Consider the following 21,804-nt stretch of genomic DNA (forward strand, 5'->3'; position numbering starts at 1 on the left):
CCCCTAATTGCCCGGCGGTGATATAAGTTACGTTTTTAGGGTCAGATAAGGTCTGCGTCGCCCCAGGCAGCGTCAGTTTAGCGCCAGTACCGCTAACACCCACGCACGCAGCATACACCTCCCTTAGTGCTATAGTATCTGAACGGATCGATATCTGATCCGATCAGATCTATACTAGCATCCCCAGAAGTTTAGGGTTCCCAAAAATGCAGTGTTAGCGGGATCAGCCCAGATACCTGCTAGCACCTGCGTTTTGCCCCTCGACCCAGCCCACCCAAGTGCAGTATCGATCGATCACTGACACTTACAAAACACTAAGCAAACATAACTGCAGCATTCGCAGAGTCAGGCCTGATCCCTGCGATCGCTAACAGTTTTTTGGTAGTGTTTTGAATCAGTCGCTAACAGTCAGGAGCTTTTTTGCCTGTGAGTCTCACTAGTGTACCCCTAAATTTAGAGCCCAAAATGGCAAATCGAAGGTACACTAGTGAAGAGGCCTACACATTTCTGAGCATGACAGATAGTGAAGAGGAAGTCACTCATCTGTCAGATTCAGGCTCAGAATACGATCCTGTAGAGGACAGCGGCTCCACGACAGATAGCTCTGACGACGGAGTTGTGGTCCCTGCTAAGGTCAGGCGTACCAGACCCCAATCTTCTTCTTCTGTCCTTGATGTGCAAGAACCGCAGGTCCCTCGTATGGAGCAGAGAAGTACTAGCGCCGCTATTACTTCTGGTGAACTGGCAAGCACCAGCGGCCTAGTACACCCTGGTCGTATATCCAGCACTGCAGTATCACGTGGTGACGTGGCGAGTCCCATAAGTGCAGTTCAAGCTGGCGAGGTGGCAAGCACTAGTCGTGTCCCGCTGCCACCAAGAAGACGAACACAGGCCCGTCGTGCCCATAGTGCCCTTCCTGCTGCATTCGCCAATCCGAATTGGGTAAACAACACATCACCGCTAATCCCCAGTCCTCCCTTGCCAGAGATTGGAGACCAATTACGGTCTCCAAATTTAAGCTCTTTCTGGGCCTTTCCCTCAACATGGGCATAAATAAAAAGAGTGAGTTGCGGTCATATTGGTCCACTGACCCAATATACCATATGCCCGTGTTCTCTGCTTCCATGGCCAGGGCACAATACGAGCAGATTTTGCAGTTCATGCACTTTAATGACAATGAACTCTGTCGCCCTCGTGGAGACCCTGGATATGATCGACTCGACAAAATTTGGCCCCTCGTAAACCACTTCAACCAACGTTTTGCAGACTTGTCTACTCCCCATCAAGTTGTCTGCGTTGATGAGTCCCTGATTAAATTTTCTGGCCGCTTGTCATTCAAACAGTACCTTCCCAGCAAGCGTGCCAGATACGGGGTCAAGATGTATAAGCTCTGTGACAGGTCCACAAGCTATACATGTAGTTTTATGGTTTATGAGGGCAAAGATAGTCACGTAGAGCCGACAAACTGCCCTGACTACATAGGAAGCGCTGGCAAGATAGTGTGGGACTTGGTGTCACCCTTATTTGGAAAGAGGTACCACTTGTACGTGGACAATTATTACACGAGCGTCCCACTTTTTAGTCACCTTTTTGATCATCAGATTGGAGCATGTGGCACCGTGCGACCTAATCGCCGGGGCTTTCCCCAGTGGCTTGTAGATTCCCGTCTTAGGCTGGGGGAGAGCCTGCTTGCAGTGTAATAATTTGCTCGCTATGAAGTGGAGGGACAATAAGAATGTTTTCGTTCTTACCTCCCTTCATGCAGACACGACGGTCCAAATTACTACGGCGACTGGTGTTGTGGAGAAACCCCTCTGTGTCCACGAATATAACCATATATGGGAGGGGTGGACCCCAACGACCAGTTGTTGGCACCGTACCTAGTTGCCCGTAAGGCCAGACGCTGGTGCAAAAAAGCGTCTGTTTATTTCAATTGGCTTTGCTGAACGCTCATGTGCTATACACGGACTGGATCCTTCCTTAAATTCCAAGAAGAGATCGTCAGAGCCCTTCTGTTTCCAGACGGTGCTCCACCTCACCTTCCCCAACCAAATGCAGTAAGCCGGCTGCATGAGAGGCATTTTCCTTATGTCCTCTCGAGTAGCCCTACCCAACGAGCCCTCCAAAGAAGATGTCGTGTCTGTAGCAAGCGCGGATTTAGGCGTGACACCCGCTATTATTGTCCCTCCTGTCCTGACAATCCTGGTCTATGCATTGGTGAATGTTTTGAACGCTACCATACACTAGTTGAGTTTTAGCGTAGGGTACAGCATTGCACAGACTAGGACACACTTTCACAGGGTCTCCCAAGATGCCATCGCATTTTGAGAGACCCAAACCTGGTACCAGTTACAAAAGTTAAAGTTACTAAAAAAAGTGTAAAAAATAAAAACAAAAAAAATATAAAATAAAAAAAACAAAAATAGTTGTCGTTTTATTGTTCTCTCTCTATTGTTCTGCTCTTTTTTACTGTATTCTATTCTGCAATGTTTTATTATTATGTTTTACCATGTTTGCTTTTCAGATATGCAATTTTTTTTATACTTTACTGTTTACTGTGTTTTGCTGGTAACCATTTTTTTGTTTTCAGGTACGCCATTCAGCTGCAGAATGTATTTATCTTGACAGCAACAGCGTTTGCTCCCACGATATATATAAAGCCGTGACTCCAGCGCTGTCGGAGGTGATTTCACTACCACAGTTACATACTTCAGCATATATGCCGAAGCGTGGGGGCAGCAGTGGGTGGAGGAGCGATTTGCTCCTGCCTTTTGTGGGAGGATGCCCCCATGCTTCGGCATATATATATTTTAGGCACAGGTTGCGTTAAATGTTTTATTTTTTACTATGTTTTTTTGTATTTGCTTTGCAGGTATGGTAAGTCTTACTGTTATACTGTAATGTTACTTTGTTTTATTGTTAACCATCATTTGCTTAGCAGGTACGCCATTCAGTTGCAGCACGGATTTATTTATCTTGACAGCAACAGCGTTTGCTCCCACGATACATAAAGCCGTGACTCCAGTGCTGTCGGAGGTGATTTCACCACCACAGTTACATACTTCAGCATATATGCCAAAGCGTGGGGGCAGCAGAGGGCGGAGGAGCGATTTGCTCCTAACTTTTGCGGGAGGATGCCCCCATGCTTCAGCATATATATACGGTGCATGTATGCCCATCTTTAGAAGTGGGTGGATGAAGGGAGGTATTCTAATGGTGGGCATACCCACCAATCAATCTCTTTTTTTGTTCAGCCCACAGGCTGCATGAAAATTAAGTTTACAATATATGCCCAACAAGGACCAGCAACGTACTGGTATGTTGCTGGACTTTGAGTGGTTATACCAGAATGATGCCTGCAGGTTTAGGTATCATCTTGGTATCATTCTTTTCAGCCAGCGGTCGGCTTTCATGTAAAAGCAATCCTAGTGGCTAATTAGCCTCTAGACTGCTTTTACAAGCAGTGGGAGGGAACCCCCCCCCCCACCATCTTCCATCTTTTTCTCTGGCTCTCCTGTCCCAACAGGGAACCTGAGAATGCAGCCGGTGATTCAGCCAGCTGACCATAGAGGTGATCGGAGACCAGAGTGGCTCCAAACATCTCTATGGCCTAAGAAACCGGAAGCTATGAGCATTTCATGACTTAGATTTCGCCGGATGTAAACAGCGCCATTGGAAAATTGGGAAAGCATTTTATCACACCGATCTTGGTGTGGTCAGATGCTTTGAGGGCAGAGGAGAGATCTAGGGTCTAATAGACCCCAGTTTTTTTTTTTTTTTTTTTTTAGAAAAGAGTACCTGTCACTACCTATTACTATCATAGGGGATATTTACATTCCCTGAGATAATAAAAATGATAAAAAAAAATAAAAATGAAATGAACAGTTTAAAAATAAGATAAAAAAGCAAAAAAATAATAAAGGAAAAAAAAAAAAAAAGCACCCCTGTCCCACCCCTGCTCTTGCGCAAAGGCGAACGCAAGCGTCGGTCTGGCGTCAAATGTAAACAGCAATTGCACCATGCAAGTGAGGTGTCACCGCAAACCTCAGATCGAGGGCAGTAATTTTAGCAGTAGACCTCCTCTGTAAATCTAAAGTGGTAACCTGTAAAGGCTTTTAAAAATGTAATTTAGTTTGTCGCCACTGCACGTTTGTGTGCAATTTTAAAGCATGTCATGTTTGGTATCCATGTACTCGGCTTAAGATCATCTTTTTTATTTCATCAAACATTTGGGCAATATAGTGTGTTTTAGTGCATTAAAATTGAAAAAAGTGTGTTTTTTTTCCCCAAAAAATGCATTTGAAAAATCGCTGCACAAATACTGTGTGAAAAAAAAAAAAATTAAACACCCACCATTTTAATCTGTAGGGCATTTGCTTTAAAAATATATATAATGTTTGGGGGTTCAAAGTAATTTTCTTGCAAAAAAAAATTATTTTTTCATGTAAACAAAAAGTGTCAGAAAGGGCTTTGTCTTCAAGTGGTTAGAAGAGTGGGTGATGTGTGACATAAGCTTCTATATGTTGTGCATAAAATGCCAGGACAGTTCAACCCCCCCCCCCCCCCCCCCAAATGACCCCATTTTGGAAAGTAGACACCCCAAGTTATTTGCTGAGAGGCATGTCGAGTTTATGGAATATTTTATATTGTGACACAAGTTGCGGGAAAAAGACAATTTTTTTTTTTTTTTTTTTTGCACAAAGTTGTCACTCAATGATATATTGCTCAAACATGCCATGGGAATATGTGAAATTACACCCCAAAATACATTCTGTTGCTTCTCCTGAGTACAGGGGGATAACACATGTGTGAGACTTTTTGGGAGCGTAGCCACGTACGGGACCCCGAAAACCAAGCACCGCCTTCAGGCTTTCTAAGGGCGTAAATTTTTGATTTCACTCTTTACTGCCTATCACAGTTTCGGAGGCCATGGAATGCTCAGGTGGCACAAAACCCCCCCAAATGACCCCATTTTGGAAAGTAGACACCCCAAGCTATTTGCTGAGAGGCATAGTGAGTATTTGTCACAAAGACCTCGCTTTTTGTCACAAAGTTTTGAAAATTGAAGAAAAAAAAAAAATTTTTTTTCTTGTCTTTCTTCATTTTCAAAAACAAACGAGAGCTGCAAAATACTCACCATGCCTCTCAGCAAATAGCTTGGGGTGTCTACTTTCCAAAATGGGGTCATTTGGGGGGGTTTTGTGCCATCTTGGCATTTTATGGCCTTCAAAACTGTGATAGGTAGTGAGGAGTAAAATCAAAAATTCACGCCCTTAGAAATCCTGAAGGCGGTTCTTGGTTTTCGGGGCCCCGTACGCGGCTAGGCTCCCAAAAAGTCCCACACATGTGGTATCCCCGTACTCAGGAGAAGCAGCTAAATGTATTTTGGGGTGCAATTCCACATATGCCCATGGCCTGTGTGAGCAAATATATCATTTAGTATCAACTTTTTGTACATTTTTTTTGTCATTATTCAATCACTTGGGACAAAAAAATTAATATTCAATGGGCTCAACATGCCTCTCAGCAATTCCCTTGGGTTGTCTACTATCCAAAATGGGGTCATTTGTGGGGGTTTTGTACTGCCGTGCCATTTTAGCACCTCAAGAAATGACATAAGCAGTCATAAATTAAAGGCTGTGTAAATTCCAGAAAATGTACCCTAGTTTGTAGGCGCTATAACTTTTGCACAAACCAATATACACTTATTGACAGTTTTTTTTACCAAAGACATGTGGCCGAATACATTTTGGCCTAAATGTATGACTAAAATTGAGTTTATTGGATTTTTTTTTATAACAAAAAGTAGAAAATATCATTTTTTTTTCAAAATTTTCGGTCTTTTTCCGTTTATAGCGTAAAAAATAAAAAACGGCAGAGGTGATCAAATACCATCAAAAGAAAGTTCTATTTGTGGGAAGAAAAGGACGCAAATTTCGTTTGGGTACAGCATTGCATGACCGCGCAATTAGCAGTTAAAGCGATGCAGTGCCAAATTGTAAAAAGTGCTCTGGTCAGGAAGGGGGTAAATCCTTCCGGGGCTGAAGTGGTTAAAGAGTGACCGAAATGGTTCGTTCTGAGTCAGGATCAAAAGCCTCTGCGACTGAGAGGCATCAACTGGATATCTTCTTGTCCAGATGCAGACTCATTTGTCGGGCCCTCCACAGAGTCTTGAGCATTAAGCTCCTCCCCAGCCTCAACCCATTCCTGCTCCAGACTAGGAGGTTCCAGGGAAGGGGAACTGTCACGCTTCCTGCTACCCTGCGGGATGGAGGCAATCATTCCAGCAATCGTGTGCTCTAACCCAGCTAGGGGCGAGGACAGTTCATTTTTAGTGATAAAGGGTGAAGCAGCAGCGTTGACTGTAGGCACAATACCAGATAGGCGCTGTGGCTCAGATTGCCCAGAAGCCTCTGGTCTTTCAAGGGATACAACACTAGGGACACAACTAGGTTCATCAGGAACTACTGACGACATTGGTGTGCCCTTCCCTGTAGAGTTAGTCCCACTCCTCTTGTTTTTTTTAAGACATTTACTAGCCACAAAGAGAGAGTACTTGGGTGTAGTATTAAAACACCTCAGAAGGGAGACCCTTTAATAGGGCTCCCAAGCCCCTATGTAACAATCCTGCTAAGCACCTTTAGCCTGCCAAGCAACACTTGGTGACTCACGTGACCCGGTAAGTAAAGAATGAACCTCTGCAAGTGTCTGTTCAGAGCCTTCTGTGTCCCACAGCTGCCTGGAAGCACTGCATGCTTGGCCTACACAGCTGAAATAAGCTGGGTGTGCGCCAGAACGTTCTATGCGTGGCTGTATTCGCATATGATGCGAAACCTCGTGCACACGGGTAAAGGCTACTGTGCATGTGCGGCAAAGCCGCATGCGCCATGGCTGCCAAACAACTGGCGCTTTTGCGAACGCACGTGCGCCCTGGTGAACCAAGGCAAAATGGCGCACCCCGTCACGTGCCATCATACAGGTAAGAAACAGCCAGACTCAAGCAAAAATAGGATTTTTTACTTACCGTAAAATCCATTTCTCTGAGTTCATTGACAGACACAGCCTTCTATCTTCATAACGATAGGATTATATTGCCTCCGCAGGAGTAGGACTAGGCAGAACAAAAAAAACAAAACACTTGGACACTCCCATGGGCCGTCCAGTGTCAGTAAATATCCCCCTCCCTGCTCTAGATATTCAGTTTAGTAGCAAGCAGAAATAGAAGTATCAAAACTCCATAGAGGGGTGGGTGCTGTGTCTGTCAATGAACTCCAAGAAATGGATTTTACGGTAAGTAAAAAAATCCTATTTTCTCATTCATTCATTGACAGACACAGCCTTCTATCGTCATAATGATAGGGAAGTCCCAAAGCCGTGCCAACATGAGGGGTGGGAAAACGAAAAATCTCAAGGCTAATAAGAGCCAACCAGGTAACAGGAATTTCACCCAGGACAAGCTAGAACCTAAACAGAACGATACCGCTTCAAGAGGGAATAGACCCTATAAAACAGCAGCCTGCAAAAAAAAAAAAAACTTGCGGCCAAAAGAGGCAGTCGCAGATGCCAAACCATCTACTTCATAGAACTTGTAAAAATGTACACCGACGACCAGTGGCAAACTTGCGCAACGGCCGCCTGCTGACAGAAGGCCCAAGAAGCACTAATTGCCCGAGAAGAATGCGCCATAACTGGGAAAGGAGGAAACCGATCCCTGACAGGACATTGGTGTCCGACCCATACAGACCAACAGACTTAGTGGCTGGCAAATACATTCGAATCCCCCAAAACACATGCCAGCCAGATAAAGCTAATTCCTTGGGATGTGCTGACCAGGGACACAAGAAGCCAACCCAATGTCCTTTTTCAAATGGAAATCTAAGGAAGGAACTATGTAAAAGGGGACGAAGCACCACCTTAACCTGGGTAAGGTGAACGACAAGACAACTCCACCAATCACGACACCCTGCGAGTTGAGGTTATAACCAAGAGGTCACCTTCCGAGACAGAGTAGGCAGTGGAACCTCCCGAATATTTTGAGAAAGACAGAGAGGCCTTTGGAGAACCAAAAACACCAAGTTCAGATCCCACGGCAGTGGAAGAAACCATCCCAGTGGAAACAGACGTCTAACCCCTAGCACAAAAAGGTGCGCACCAGGGAGTGCAAGACCAGGAGACGCTGAAGACTGCCCAGGCAAGACACCTGGCCCTCTATGGTACTCAAGGCCTATTCCTGATCGTCCCTCCATAAATGGAGGTAGGAAAAACGGAGCCACCTAAAAGGAACGAGGACAAATCTGATGAAACTCGGCCCAGAGAAAGGCCCACCCCATGGCCCAACCCTAGCCAAGTGAGGTATCCTGGAATGCGTTCGCTGGGAAGAGCCGGAACTAGAGGTTCTACTCACCGGAGGAGCATCCTGGCCACAGCCAGGGTCGCCAACAGCCTTTTTGGCCCACCCTGGTGAGGGACATAAGCCACCACTGTTGCCTTGTCCGACTGGATCCGTACTGGGAGGTACCGTACAAAGTCAAGCCGTCCGTGATGCAGACCTAGTCTGATCAATTGAAGTTCTGAGATATTACACAGTAGTCCGGATTCCACCAATGTCCACCGACCCTGAGCTGAGCTCAGTTCCAGGACATATTCCCACTCAGACAGACTGGTATTGGTGGTCACCCTGTTCAATACAAGGGGAGAAAGGATCTTCCCCACTGAAGAACCAGAGGATGAAGCCCCCAGACTAGGAAACCTCTTGTTTCCTGACTCAGCCGAATCCGATTGTTCAGAGACCTTGGGTATTTGTCCCATTATGCCAGGATCTCCCAGAAGGGAGCCTACATGGAACTGTGCAAATGACCTTGCCTCAAAAAAGGGTAGATACCATCAGACCCGACCTCCACATGTGGATCCGCAGAGGAGCCCACCTGCCGGAGAGTAAACAAAACAAACGCCGCATGCCACTTCTGGAGTCTGTCCAGGGGAAGAGACACGCTAGCCAGAGCTGAAGCCTGGTCAGGCTCAGATATATCAAAGTTCTGGCCTGACCAAAGAAGACTTCAATAGAATAGACGCCAACTGAAATCAGAGAAAGTCTGTAAAGAAACTAAGTCGCTCCTCAGTGTAAATCGAGAATTTAGCACAGATCGCCCAGGACCGTCAACCCCCACTGACGTAACCCTGCCAGATCCGGGGCCAACACCTCGTGAACACCCGTAAAGTGGTGGCCAGATCAAAGGACCACACCACGCGCCGATAATGCTCCGCACCCCCAGCAGACAGAGGAAGTGCTGGAGTCGAGCACAGAACAGAATGCTTAAGCATTCGTGATGTCATAGAAGTCAAAAAGACCCCATGATGGAGTGCCACCGCTGCATGGACAGACTCCATCCTGAACTCCTGTACCCACACAAGGCAGGTCCGGGCCTTGAGGTCCAGAATTAGATGTACCCTGCCCTCCATCTTTTAGACTGTGCACAGGTTCGAAAAAAACCCCCGACACTGTTCCCAGCACGGGAACCGGGACAATCACACTCTACAGCGACGGGGCTTGCACAGCCCCCCGCGGAGGACAGCAAGCAGTCTGGCGACAAGACAACCATTGGAAGCAACAAACTGGAGGAACACAGCTGGAAAACGAACTTATTAACGGACAAACTCAAGACACGACATGAAGTCATTCAGAGTAACCCCCCTAAATACATGTCTAAGCACCACTGAGGCAACAGACTCAGCAACCAGGGGAACTGCGGCCAAGAAGCATAGCGGACAAACCGCAGCACCTACCTAATAGGTCCCCAAGCAGCAAAGGCAGGGGGATTCTGCTCCCCCTCCAGGTATGCCAGCTGGGCCCTTAGAAGGCAGAGATTCCTCTATTGGAGCCATGGTTGCCTCTAGCAGCCTAGAGACAGAGGGGTTGACTACTGGTGTAACAGTCCCCTTCTGAAGGGGGGCTCCCCAAAGGGGTACCTTACAGCCAGCGTTTTTGGAAACGCAAAAGGCACTTTGGACACTCCCAGTCTTCATGGACAAATTTGTCAAAATAAGAGAGAAGGGAACGCTTTCGCCAAGCAAGACGGTTTATCCAAGAGGGTACCGGCCCTCCCCCGCAGCCACCGGTGCAAACCCCATCTTGAAAGGTTCCCGCACAGATGTAAGTGTGACAACCAGCGCCCCTTTGAGCCCTTCTGCTGTCATCCTCACTCCTTGACAGGATAGGGAGCATGACCACCAGTCCGCAAGGTGGCCACCTCCGTGCGGCAGAGTCAGATAGGATTGTTCACCAAAAAGTCAGGGGGGGCTGGGGTTCCCACCCACCGGGACTCCCCCTCTGAGGTCCACCTAGAGGGTGTCGACTGAGGCCCTGCACAGGGGGCACCCCCGAGGCCCCTCACAGGGGACACATACCCAGGCCCCCACAAACCGTGGCCCCTCACAGGGGGACACAAACCGTGGACCCTCACAGGGAGCACAGACCCCCACAGTGCCACTCCTCCGGAAAGGGGGTGCCGCCACGAGGCCTCTTTAGTCAGGAAGTGAATACCCCCTAGGGATCAGCATTTTCAAGGTTATCCCAGCTGCCTAGATATAATCTCTTCCCATCTATGGCATCGGAGGTATGGACTCGTGCCAGAGGACCAAATTTGGGGCAACTGTCAACTCATCAACCAATCCCTGCATGGTTGATCTGTTCACTGAGAGCCTGTACTATTGATGTGAATCCCCGGAGAAGCTACATCGGGTGTGAATGTCATTTGGATACTGCTGTTCCTAATTCTAGCGGAGCCCGACTTGCCAGACAAGCTGTGGATTAAATTACACGGCTAGCTTATTTTGCTTTCTGGTAAGCAGATTACTTTACCACGTGGTTTTGTGTGCTTCCACATCCATGCACTTCTTCCGGTGACTGGAACCTTCCTCCCTTTACCTCGGACTCACTATTTTTAACATCATCGATTTTAAGCGCCGCTCTTATAGATTTTTTGGACTTTATGTTTGGTGATCAACAAACTCTGCTGGCTGCTTTTCCATTGTTATTTACATTTTATTTATGAGGCCGAGTAGGCCCAAAAGGCAGTAGGCTAAATTTCTGGCCGCGAGCGGGCCGGACCGACGAGAGCCGGTAGGCCGCAAAAGCCGTGGATAAAATTTTGGACGCCCGCTGCAAGCACACAGCCAGCGGGGGGACCGGACCAACCCTGAGCCCTGGATGGACACTCGGCCGGTAGGCCGCGGCCTAAATTTTTGCCCGCCAGCCGCTAGTGGGGAGACCGATCCTAGCTATAGGCCGCAAAGCCGTGGCCTAAATTAGTCCCAAGACCCCGATCACCCTCCTCCCGGGCCTAACCACCAGATACCCTCCCAATACAAAACCAGAGGGTGGAAAAAAGGAGGGCCGTGAGTCCCAAAAAGTCCCTAGGCCGGAAGCCTGGGCCTCACCCGGGAAAGGAGGGGGGGTGGAGGTGAACCCCAGAGGGACCGACCACCCCAAGGAGTACCCGCGTCCCACACCTCTCCAGGGAAGGAAAGGAGCGAACTACTTACCTCTCCAGCGAAATGCGCGGGTAACGCTCCCGGACAGATCCTCCTCGCCACCGAAGTGGGGGGGCTGTCGGCCATGAGGAACGCTGCGACACAGGCCGATACCTGGTAGTATGCGACCCCGCGAGACATTTAACTCGCAGGGCCAGCCCCTGTCCAGTGGGGCTATGTCGCGGCTGACCTAGAGCGTAGCTGCGGTCTGCACACGCTCGCTGGACAGACTGGGGTGACCCCTGGACCAACTGTCCAGTCCGTCGCCCAGCCCAGCAGTTGATTGGAGATCTCACCGGAAAAAAAATACAGTGAAAGCAAAAAATAAACAAAAATTCCCAGGACTAGTGATCGCAGCAATGAACTAAGTCCTTACTCCTGACTAGGCAGAAAAAACTGAATACCTATAGCGGGGGGGGGGGTGGTGGGGGGGTGTTATATACAGACTGTGGACGGCCCATGGGAGTGACCAAGTGTTTTTTTTTTTTTTGTTCTGCCTAGTTCTATTCCTGCGGAGGCGATATAACCCTATTATTATGAAGATAGAAGGCTGTGTCTGGCAATGAACAAATGAGGAAAAAAGTACATTTTGCCAACACCCACAGCTAGCCCCAAACGCCCCTGTATGGTCACCGCACACCGGAGGCTCTAGCTAGCTTGGCTGATTGTTACAATCACTGGAACACCCCACAATAATAAGAGCCCAAGCTTCACCTATCACGGTGGGTTCCTGTCACTTGAGAACCTTCAAGGACTGGGTACCATTTTCATGTTTAGGGTCCACCCTCTTGGACCTGTACAGCACCCTGCAGAAATGCCTTAGTGCTGTGGTATTCAGGATTCCACTTTGCAGGGTACAGCGCCCGGAGGCCACATTACAGGCAAAACCTTGCAGGATCTTGAGTCTTCTTTGCGAGGCTCGGGTACCATTTATCTAAGCATATAAGCCTATGTCAAATGGATCCGATTGGTCAAACCCTTGATTCATTTAAGAACCGTTTGTGGGACTAGAGACCTAGAGCTCAAACAAACCATGCAATCCCACTTGCAGACACTGGTAAAAAACGAAAGCGCTTCCTGTGTGGGAGGGGTTATACAGGGGATCAATTCCTGTCTGAAGACCTTTGGTCTACCAGTGTCCATTGTGATGGCGTATAACCCAGTAGGTAATGAATATTAGCCTGACTCTGTGTCCCATGATGTACGAAAAAGAAATTTATGTCCTTTTTTTTTTCCACAAATAGAGCTCTCTTTTAGATGTATGTGATCACCTCTGCAGGTTTTTATTTTTTGCACTATGTACCAAAAATAAAGCCTGACAAAAAAACAAAACAAAAAAAAAAAAAAAAACAAACATTTTGTACTTTCTGCTATGAAATATCCAATTAAAAAAAAAAAAAAGTAAAAAAAAATAAAATTTCTCAATCAATTCAGACTAATGCCGCGTACACACGGTCGGACTTTTCGTCTACAAAAGTCCGACAGCCTGTCCAACAGACTTCCGACGTACCTTCGGCGGACTTGCGGCAGACTTTCTTACGAACGGACTTGCCTACACACGACCACACAAAAGTCCGACGGATTCGTACGTGATGACGTACACCGGACTAAAATAAGGAAGTTCATAGCCAGTAGCCAATAGCTGCCCTAGCATGGGTTTTTGTCCGTCGGACTAGCACACAGACGAGCGGATTTCGGGGTCCGTCGTACTTACGACGTAAAGATTTGAAGCATGTTTCAAATCTAAAGTCCGTCGGATTTGAGGCTAAAAAAGTCCGTTGAAAGTCCGGAGAAGCCCACACACGATCGGATTACCAGCCAGCTTTAGTCCGTCAGCGTCCGTTGGACTTTTGTAGACGAAAAGTCCGACCGTGTGTACGCGGCATAATATGTATTCTGCTACATATTTTTGGTACAAAATACCAATAAGCATATATTGATTGGTTTGCGCACAAGTTATAGCGTCTACAAACTATGGGATATATTTATAGAATTTTTATTTATTTTTTAAATTTTTTTACTAGTAATGGCGGTGACCAGCGACTTATAGCAGGACTGCGATATTGCGGCAGACAAACTGGACAATGACGCTTTTGGGGGGGGGGGGGGGGTGTGTGTGCAATTATGCACTGTCACTGTACTAATGACACTGGTTGGGTAGGAGTTAACATCAGGGGCGATTAAAGGGTTAAATGTGGGCCCAGCCACTGCTTGTATACTGTGTGGCAGGTGCTTTGACTAGGGTAAGGCATTGATCTATGTTCCTGTCAGTAAAAGCAAAACGGTGATCTGCCTTGTTTACACAGGAAGATCAGCATTCTGGCTCTCTGCCTAATGATCGGCAGGTGCCAGTGGACAGAGTCTGCGTTACCTGCCGTTCAGTTCCCGCTGTGTATAATCACTGCGGGAGCGGGTTGCCGACGGCGCGCATGCACGCCCCGACCCGAAACTGCAGGATCATGTACTGAGTACGTGATCCTTCGCAGGATAGGCGCCTTGCCGCCCTATATGTAAGTTATATGGTCCGCAAGTGGTTAAGGAGGAGGTCATTCAGGTATCCCATGATGTGGATGCCCTGAGATCTTCAAGCCAGAAGAGAGAGTGCAGAAGAAAGTCCTAATGGCAGGGTGACCAACTGAAAGTGCTGGTCTCTCATAGCATAGTTTAGTTTGTGGGAAAAGAAGGGATGTTAAAGTAGGCATCTTAGATGTCAACTCATGCTAGAAACTTCCCTGATATGAAAGAAGCGAAGACAGATCTTGCGGACTTGATGTGGAATTTTCAAACATGCAGAGATCCAATTAGGAATTTTAGGTCTAAAATGTGGGAGAATCCCTCCATTCTTTTTTGGGACCATGAACTGGGATTACCACTCCTTGTGCCTGAAGTGGATTCAGGGTTGTCCTCAGGTCTGCCTGTCTTTGAATCGAAGCTGGCAGATTGGAGGGGTAGTGATAGAAATTACATTTTGTTGACCTGTAAAAGACAGAGGGCCCAGAAATCAGGGGCATCTCTGATCCAGACTTGAATACTATACTGATTGCTTTGCTTACTCCACAGGAGGTGGCAAACCTTAGTGATTACCATAGGGTTGTGTCCTATGGACTGGCAAGGGCACTATTAAAGGACCATCTTTGTCAGTAGCTGCACTGAGGACTGAGGGATTTGTACCTAATTGCAGGGGAGCAGAATAGAAGTTTGCACAGGATTTTATAAGTGAATAAAAGGCTCAACAGATATATGTGAACCAGCATAACTTTGGAGGATGAGAAACTATGTACAAATGCACATGAATCCATTAGGAAACACGCTGAATGGACAATCACATGTAAAGATACAATACACTTTGAAAAATCTATATTTTCTGCAATATTAATGAGATGATGCTTAAATATATTTAAATATCTTAATAATTTGCTAATGTGAATTGTAGCATTGGTTGAACCTTTTTCCTTTAAAATGTACAAGTTTTAAATCTATTTTTAGTACAATTAGTAAAAAAAAAAAAATTTTTAAAGTTTATTTACGTGACATTTTTGTTTGTTCTACACACCTAAATTGGGGTATTTTTGTATTTAGGCTGGGGACATGGTGTGAGATACTGTACATGTGATAATTCCAAGCACATTGTTTTAACCTCTAATATAAATGAGTTTACAGGTAAATCAAAATTCCTATTATCTCAGTTATACAGTACAGGATTTTTTTTTCATTGACCATGGTTAGTACCCAAGGAATAAACTGAGGCGGGTGCAACAAAAAATAGGAAACAGAACTGAGAAACAAGCCCACCAAAAAAAAAAAAAAAAAATAATGTGAAAGAACCAGACCAAAAACACTCTGATATAGACCCTTTGCTCAGTGATGTCAAGGAGAAACAACAGATACACTTAACCAGTCCTCCACTCCTCCCCATAGTTAGATCAGTCTCTGCAACCCTGCACTCTAGGGTCCTAAAGACTATTGCAAGGTTCACAGCCCTGCTCTGGATGTGTGAATGCTGAGAGACAGTCAACAGTGTCAAATGACGGGAGCAGTGTCATAATAGGACATTGCTCTGGGACAAGGGAACAACCATCAGCCTGAGCAGAGATTTGAGATTTTATGTAGGTCCTTTGCAGAACGCATGCTACTTGGCATTTTTGTACCAGCTCATTGTGAGTAGCCAAAGCTAAATAAGGGGTACCCAAGGAATGGAGGTCAGGATGGACAGAGTTTTGCTATAACCCAGGTGCTGACCGTGTTGCTGTGGCATGCAGAGAAAAAAGTGAACGGGAATGCGCCATCCAGAATGCGGTTACCCTATCCTGAAACTACGTTTAGATAGAAGAAAAAATACTTGGAAAAACCTCTCACGTCAAGAGCCAAAAATGGCAAGTTTACTACAAAAGTGAATGATCCAAATACTTTTCCTATAGCATGGCACATTGTGCCATGCATTGTGGATTGTATTAAAGGAGAAGTACAGCCAAAGCCCGTTTGGCTGTAATTCTCCTGTGGCTCACAAGGAGTGCAATTCGTTTTGCACTCCTGTGAACCGTATTCAGCAGAGAGCAGGCTGAAATCCACTCTCTGCTGACGTCATCACGACCATTTAGTTGGGATCCGCCCAAATCCTTGGACCGGTACCCGGCTCAGCGAGCCCCTGAGAGCCTGAGCCGGCCGCTCCCCGCCCCCTCCACAGCCCAGCGCTCCAGTGAGCGGAGGGGGGCACAGAGCAGAGAGTGATCAGTGGTCTACGATCGCTCGGTTCTCAGTGTTAGAGGCGCCGAGGGGGGGGGGGTCAGATGCAGCATTGTAGCGATTCTGCATCCACCTAGGCAAGTATGATACAAAATGTAAAAAAAAACAAAAAAAAAAAAACATACATCTCTTAATAAAAGTCAGGGATCTGTGCCAATATACAGGGAAACCCAGTTTTACCTTCTCCACCTTTTGCCTACTAAGGGTCAAGGCTTTGGCTTTCACAGTGGGCATAACGCCAAAGGGATCCTCAGGGTCAGGGAACCTTAGAAATAGACCACAGCCCTAGACCTGTATAGCATCCTGCAGCTAACTACACGTGCTGCACTATGCCCTAAGGTGAGCATCTAATGCAGGATTCATTGCCTGAAGCAAACAGAGGCCGGCCCCACACAGTGGGGTACAGATACAATCACTCAATGTACACACCAAGGGTAACCGATATGGAGCCTGCTAAAAAGCCCAGGGCAGTAAGCAGTCAGATCTTGATAGAAGCTACAGAGAAAAAAAAAATGAACGCGTCTCTAGAGAACAGGTCCCTCTTAGGAACACTAACAAAAAAAGCGAGGGTCTCAGAGCGAGTGTTTAATCACCTGACAGTAGCCTGCATATAACCCATCATGGTCTATGGGTCTTGTGACATTTACTGTAGTGTCTGATAAAGATAAAATATACATAGTATTTAGGGAATATCCATTTACGTATGACTTTATGAGCAATTAAACACAGGTACAAAACATCAAATAGCACAAAAATGTTCCTACCGTGTTAAATCATCATCTCCAAGCATTCCTTTTGGAACAGGTGAGTATCGGCCTGGGGAGGGAGGTAACGGATGCCCAAGAAAACTAGGTGAGCTGATATGGTTATCAACTTGCGGAGAATATGCTGCAATAGAACAAAAAGATTAACTCACAACAGGTCTGTTTCAGTTCTTCTGGACAACTATTTGCTTAATGACCAGAAGCTAAACCAAGAGAAATGGAAATAACACTACACTGTTGCGTATATATCTACAGCAAGAAGAAAATATTTTTTTAAAGTCTTGGGTTTTTGACCTTCATGCATTCTATCTGCATGAAGGTGAACACCTTTTGTACTGCAGCAGAGCCTTTTGTACCGGAGCGTGATGGTTCCAGCGATGGGGACGAGCACAGCAGCTCCAGCCGCTGTAATGGGTCCTCATTGGATAGATTGACAGCAGCAGAAGCCATTAACTCCCGCTGCTGCCAATCAAATCCAGTGACACAGGATCCGGGGGGGGCATAGCCGAGTCCTGCTGTCTGTTCTTGCCAAACCAATCTATTAACCTTCTATGAGGAGGTGAGTTGCCATTTAGATAAAGGAAGGCCCGTAGACGTGGTGTATCTGGATTTTGCAAAAGCATTTGACACAGTTCCCCATAAACGATTACTGTTCAAAATAAGGTCCGTTGGCATAGACCATAGGGTCAGTACATGGATTGAAAACTGGCTACAAGGTCGAGTTCAGAGGGTGGTGATAAATGGGGAGTACTCGGAATGATTAGGTTGGGTAGAGAGGTTCCCCAGGATTCTGTGCTGGGACCAATCCTATTAAATTTGTTCATGAACAACCTGGAGGATGGGGTAAACAGTTCAATCTCTGTATTTGCGGACTATACTAAGCTAAGCAGGGCAATAACTTCTCTGCAGGATGTGGAAACCTTGCAAAAAGATCTGAACAAATTAATGAGGTGGGCAACTACATGGCAAATGTGGTTTAATGTGGAAAAATGTAAAATGATGCATTTGGGAGGCAAAAATATCAATGTAATCCACTCACTGAGGGGAGAACCTCTGTGGGAATTAAGGATGGAAAAGGACCTGGGGGTCCTAGTAGATGATAGGCTCAGCAATGGCATGCAATGCCAAGCTGCTGCTAACAAAGCAAACAGAATAATAAACAAAAAATTGCATTGCGCGTAGGAATATATCTACGTGTCCATACACCCTAGTGGTGTCATATAAATAAATCTAAAGTGCAATGTGCAAATAATATCAACTCTGCATACTTAAATAAATAAATCAAAAAAGCGCAGCAAGGTGCCATGTGCAATAAATCCCAAAGTGTAATGTGCAAATAATACATATCTGAAATCATATAGTATACAAGTATATCAATATGGATCTGAAAACACCTTTACATAAATAAACAGCAAAACATTAATGCTTAAATAAATGTGCACAATAAATGATATACTGTATATATATCACATGCAAAACTCCACTGTAATTATAAAGTGATAGGTGAAATAAATAAACCACATGTGTAATGAGTGATATTAAAGACTGCAATCGTCCTTATTTGTGATATTGAAGACTACAATCGTCCTTATTTGTGAAAAATCTTCCAACACAGCAATAGTGCAGTGATAAGTTCCACAAGAAATTTATAGTAGTATAATAGTGCTTCAGAGAAAAAGTTCCAGTGCTGAATCAAAGTGCCCAAGTCATGCCGTGAAGTGCCTCGGTGACCCCCAATGTGGTTGCGCTCACCTTAGAGCGTGTGACACAGTGTTCAGCTGCGTCAATACACGCTGTGGAGCCACCCCTGGGCTCAATGATTGATACCAGATGATTCTCCAAGCAGATTCTCTATGGCTCCACAAACACCATACCAAAAAAAGAGAAAGGCTATATAGTGTGATACGGCTAAATATTTTGTTAAAATTGCACCCAATCCCCACACTGGGGTACTCACATTTACAAGGTACTAGTGTGCACCATACAATTCAAGCCAAAAAAACGCTAATCGGCGTGCTGCGGGGTATGAGAGATCCACAACCCAGCTCTGTGCTGATCGATCCGTCCTGGCCCCTCCCCTACGCGTCTTCGACACAGGGAGTCACGTGTCTCCATCAGGGGGATATGATTGGAAGGACGCTCTGCAGTTTAAATACATTAACGGTGGCCATTTTGCCTAAAACCGCAGACAAATGTGTATTGGGCTCCGCTCCTCTGTTCACAGCACAGCAACGTTATATCCATGTGATCTCTCTTATCATGCTAATCTTAGGGGAAAAAATATGTTAACAACAAATACCCAGGACGGAGCTAGGAAGGGAAACAAAGGTCACACCGCGCAGCACTCCTATAGCCAGTATAAAAAAAAACATAAAAACGATCTCATAAATAGCGATCCTGAATTACACAAATCTAAAAATGGTTAATAGATTACACTCCTATATGCCAACCTAATAAACCCATGGTATATGACGGAGACAATGACTACGCTCGCTTCACTGTAATTAGAAGCCAAATATAAGCGCAGCCCTCCATTAAAACATGTGCCTCTCCTATAGGTGAAGCAAGCGGCGCACATAGGTGTGTGTATTGAACACTCATCTATACCTAAACCATATCTTTATGTTAAGAAAAAAACATTTATTTAAAAAAAAACTTTGTCTCCGTCATATACCATGGGTTTATTAGGTTGGCATATAGGAGTGTAATCTATTAACCATTTTTAGATTTGTGTAATTCAGGATCGCTATTTATGAGATCGTTTTTATGTTTTTTTATACTGGCTATAGGAGTGCTGCGCGGTGTGACCTTTGTTTCCCTTCCTAGCTCCGTCCTGGGTATTTGTTAACATATTTTTTCCCCTAAGATTAGCATGATTAGAGAGATCACATGGATATAACGTTGCTGTGCTGTGAACAGAGGAGCGGAGCCCAATACACATATGTCTGCGGTCTCAGGCAAAATGGCCGTCGTTAATGTATTTAAACTGCAGAGCGTCCGTCCAATCATATCCCCTTGATGAAGACACGTGACTCCCTGTGTCGAAGACGGGTAGGGGAGGGGCCAGGACGGAGCGATCAGCACAGAGCTGGGTTGTGGATCTCTCATACCCTGCAGCACGCCGATTAGCGTTTTTTTGGCTTGAATTGTATGGTGCACACTAGCACCTTGTAAATGTGAGTACCCCAGTGTGGGGATTGGGTGCAATTTTAATAAAATATTTAGCCGTATCACACTATATAGCCTCTCTCTTTTTTTGGTATGGTGTTTGTGGAGCCACAGAGAATCTGCTTGGAGAATCATCTGGTATCAATCATTGAGCCCAGGGGTGGCTCCACAGCGTGTATTGACGCAGCTGAACACGGTGTCACATGCTCTAAAGGTGAGCGCAACCACATTGGGGGTCACCGAGGCACTTCACGGCATGACTTGGGCACTTTGATTCAGCACTGGAACTTTTTCTCTGAAGCACTATTATACTACTATAAATTTCTTGTGGAACTTATCACTGCACTATTGCTGTGTTGGAAGATTTTTCACAAATAAGGACGATTGTAGTCTTCAATATCACAAATAAGGACAATTGCAGTCTTTAATATCACTCATTACACAAGTGGTTTATTTATTTATTTCACCTATCACTTTATAATTACAGTGGAGTTTTGCATGTGATATATATATATATATACAGTATATCATTTATTGTGCACATTTATTTAAGCATTAATGTTTTGCTGTTCGTTTATTTATGTAAAGGAGTTTTCAGATCCATATTGATATACTTATATACTATATGATTTCAGATATGTATTATTTGCACATTACACTTTGGGATTTATTGCACATGGCACCTTGCTGCGCTTTTTGATATATTTATTTATTTAAGTATGCAGAGTTGATATTATTTGCACATTGCACTTTAGATTTATTTATATGACACCATTAGGGTGTATGGACACGTAGATATATTCCTACGCGCAACGCAATTTTTTGTCTATGTTTCACCGCATGGTTATGAATACGTGATCTGCGTTTGCAGCTGGGCATTTATTTCAGTTGTTTCTCCACTAAGGCATCGGATTATTGTGGCTCGCAAGATTCTTTCCTCTGTTTAAGCAAACAGAATATTGGCATGCATTAAAAAGGGGATCAACTCCAGAGATAAAATGATAATTCTCCCGCTCTACAAGACTCTGGTCTGGCCGCACCTAGAGTATGCTGTCCAGTTCTGGGGACCAGTCCTCAGGAAGGAAGTACTGGAAATGGAGCGAGTACAAAGAAGGGCAACAAAGCTAGTAAAGGGTCTGGAGGAGCTTAGTTATGAGGAAAGGTTGTGAGCACTGAGCTTATTCTCTCTGGAGAAGAGACGCTTGAGAGGGGATATGATATCAATATAAAAATACCATACTGGTGACCCCACAATAGGGATAAAACTTTTTCGCAGAAGGGAGTTTAACAAGACTCGTGGCCACTCATTAAAATTAGAAGAAAAGAGGTTTAACCTTAAACTACGTAGAGGGTTCTTTACTGTAAGAGCGACAAAGATGTGGAATTCCCTTCCACAAGCGGTGGTCTCAGCGGGGAACATCGATAGTTTCAAGAAACTATTAGACCCCTTTCACACTGGGTCATTTTGCAGGCGCTATTCACACTGGAGCGGTGCGCTAGCAGTACGCTGAAAAAAGACCTGCTAGCAGCATCTTTGGAGCGGTGAAGGAGCAGTGTATACACTGCTCCTGCCCATTGAAATCAATGGGGCACTGCGGCT

General features: G+C 45.5%; 1 protein-coding gene across 5 annotated transcripts in view; it reads right to left on the minus strand.

The window, feature by feature from the left end:
* DLG1 (discs large MAGUK scaffold protein 1) overlaps positions 1-21,804 on the minus strand; it is a gene marked incomplete in the record, with an annotated part of 511,316 nt that overhangs the window by 147,736 nt on the left and 341,776 nt on the right. For all 5 annotated transcript variants that reach the window (XM_073626325.1, XM_073626326.1, XM_073626329.1 and 2 more), the window contains 1 exon segment: positions 17,037-17,160. In XM_073626325.1, coding sequence (XP_073482426.1) covers positions 17,037-17,160 — 124 coding nt within the window.

This window comes from Aquarana catesbeiana, linkage group LG04 (genome assembly GCF_042186555.1).
Source record: "Aquarana catesbeiana isolate 2022-GZ linkage group LG04, ASM4218655v1, whole genome shotgun sequence".
Lineage (NCBI taxonomy): Eukaryota > Metazoa > Chordata > Amphibia > Anura > Ranidae > Aquarana > Aquarana catesbeiana.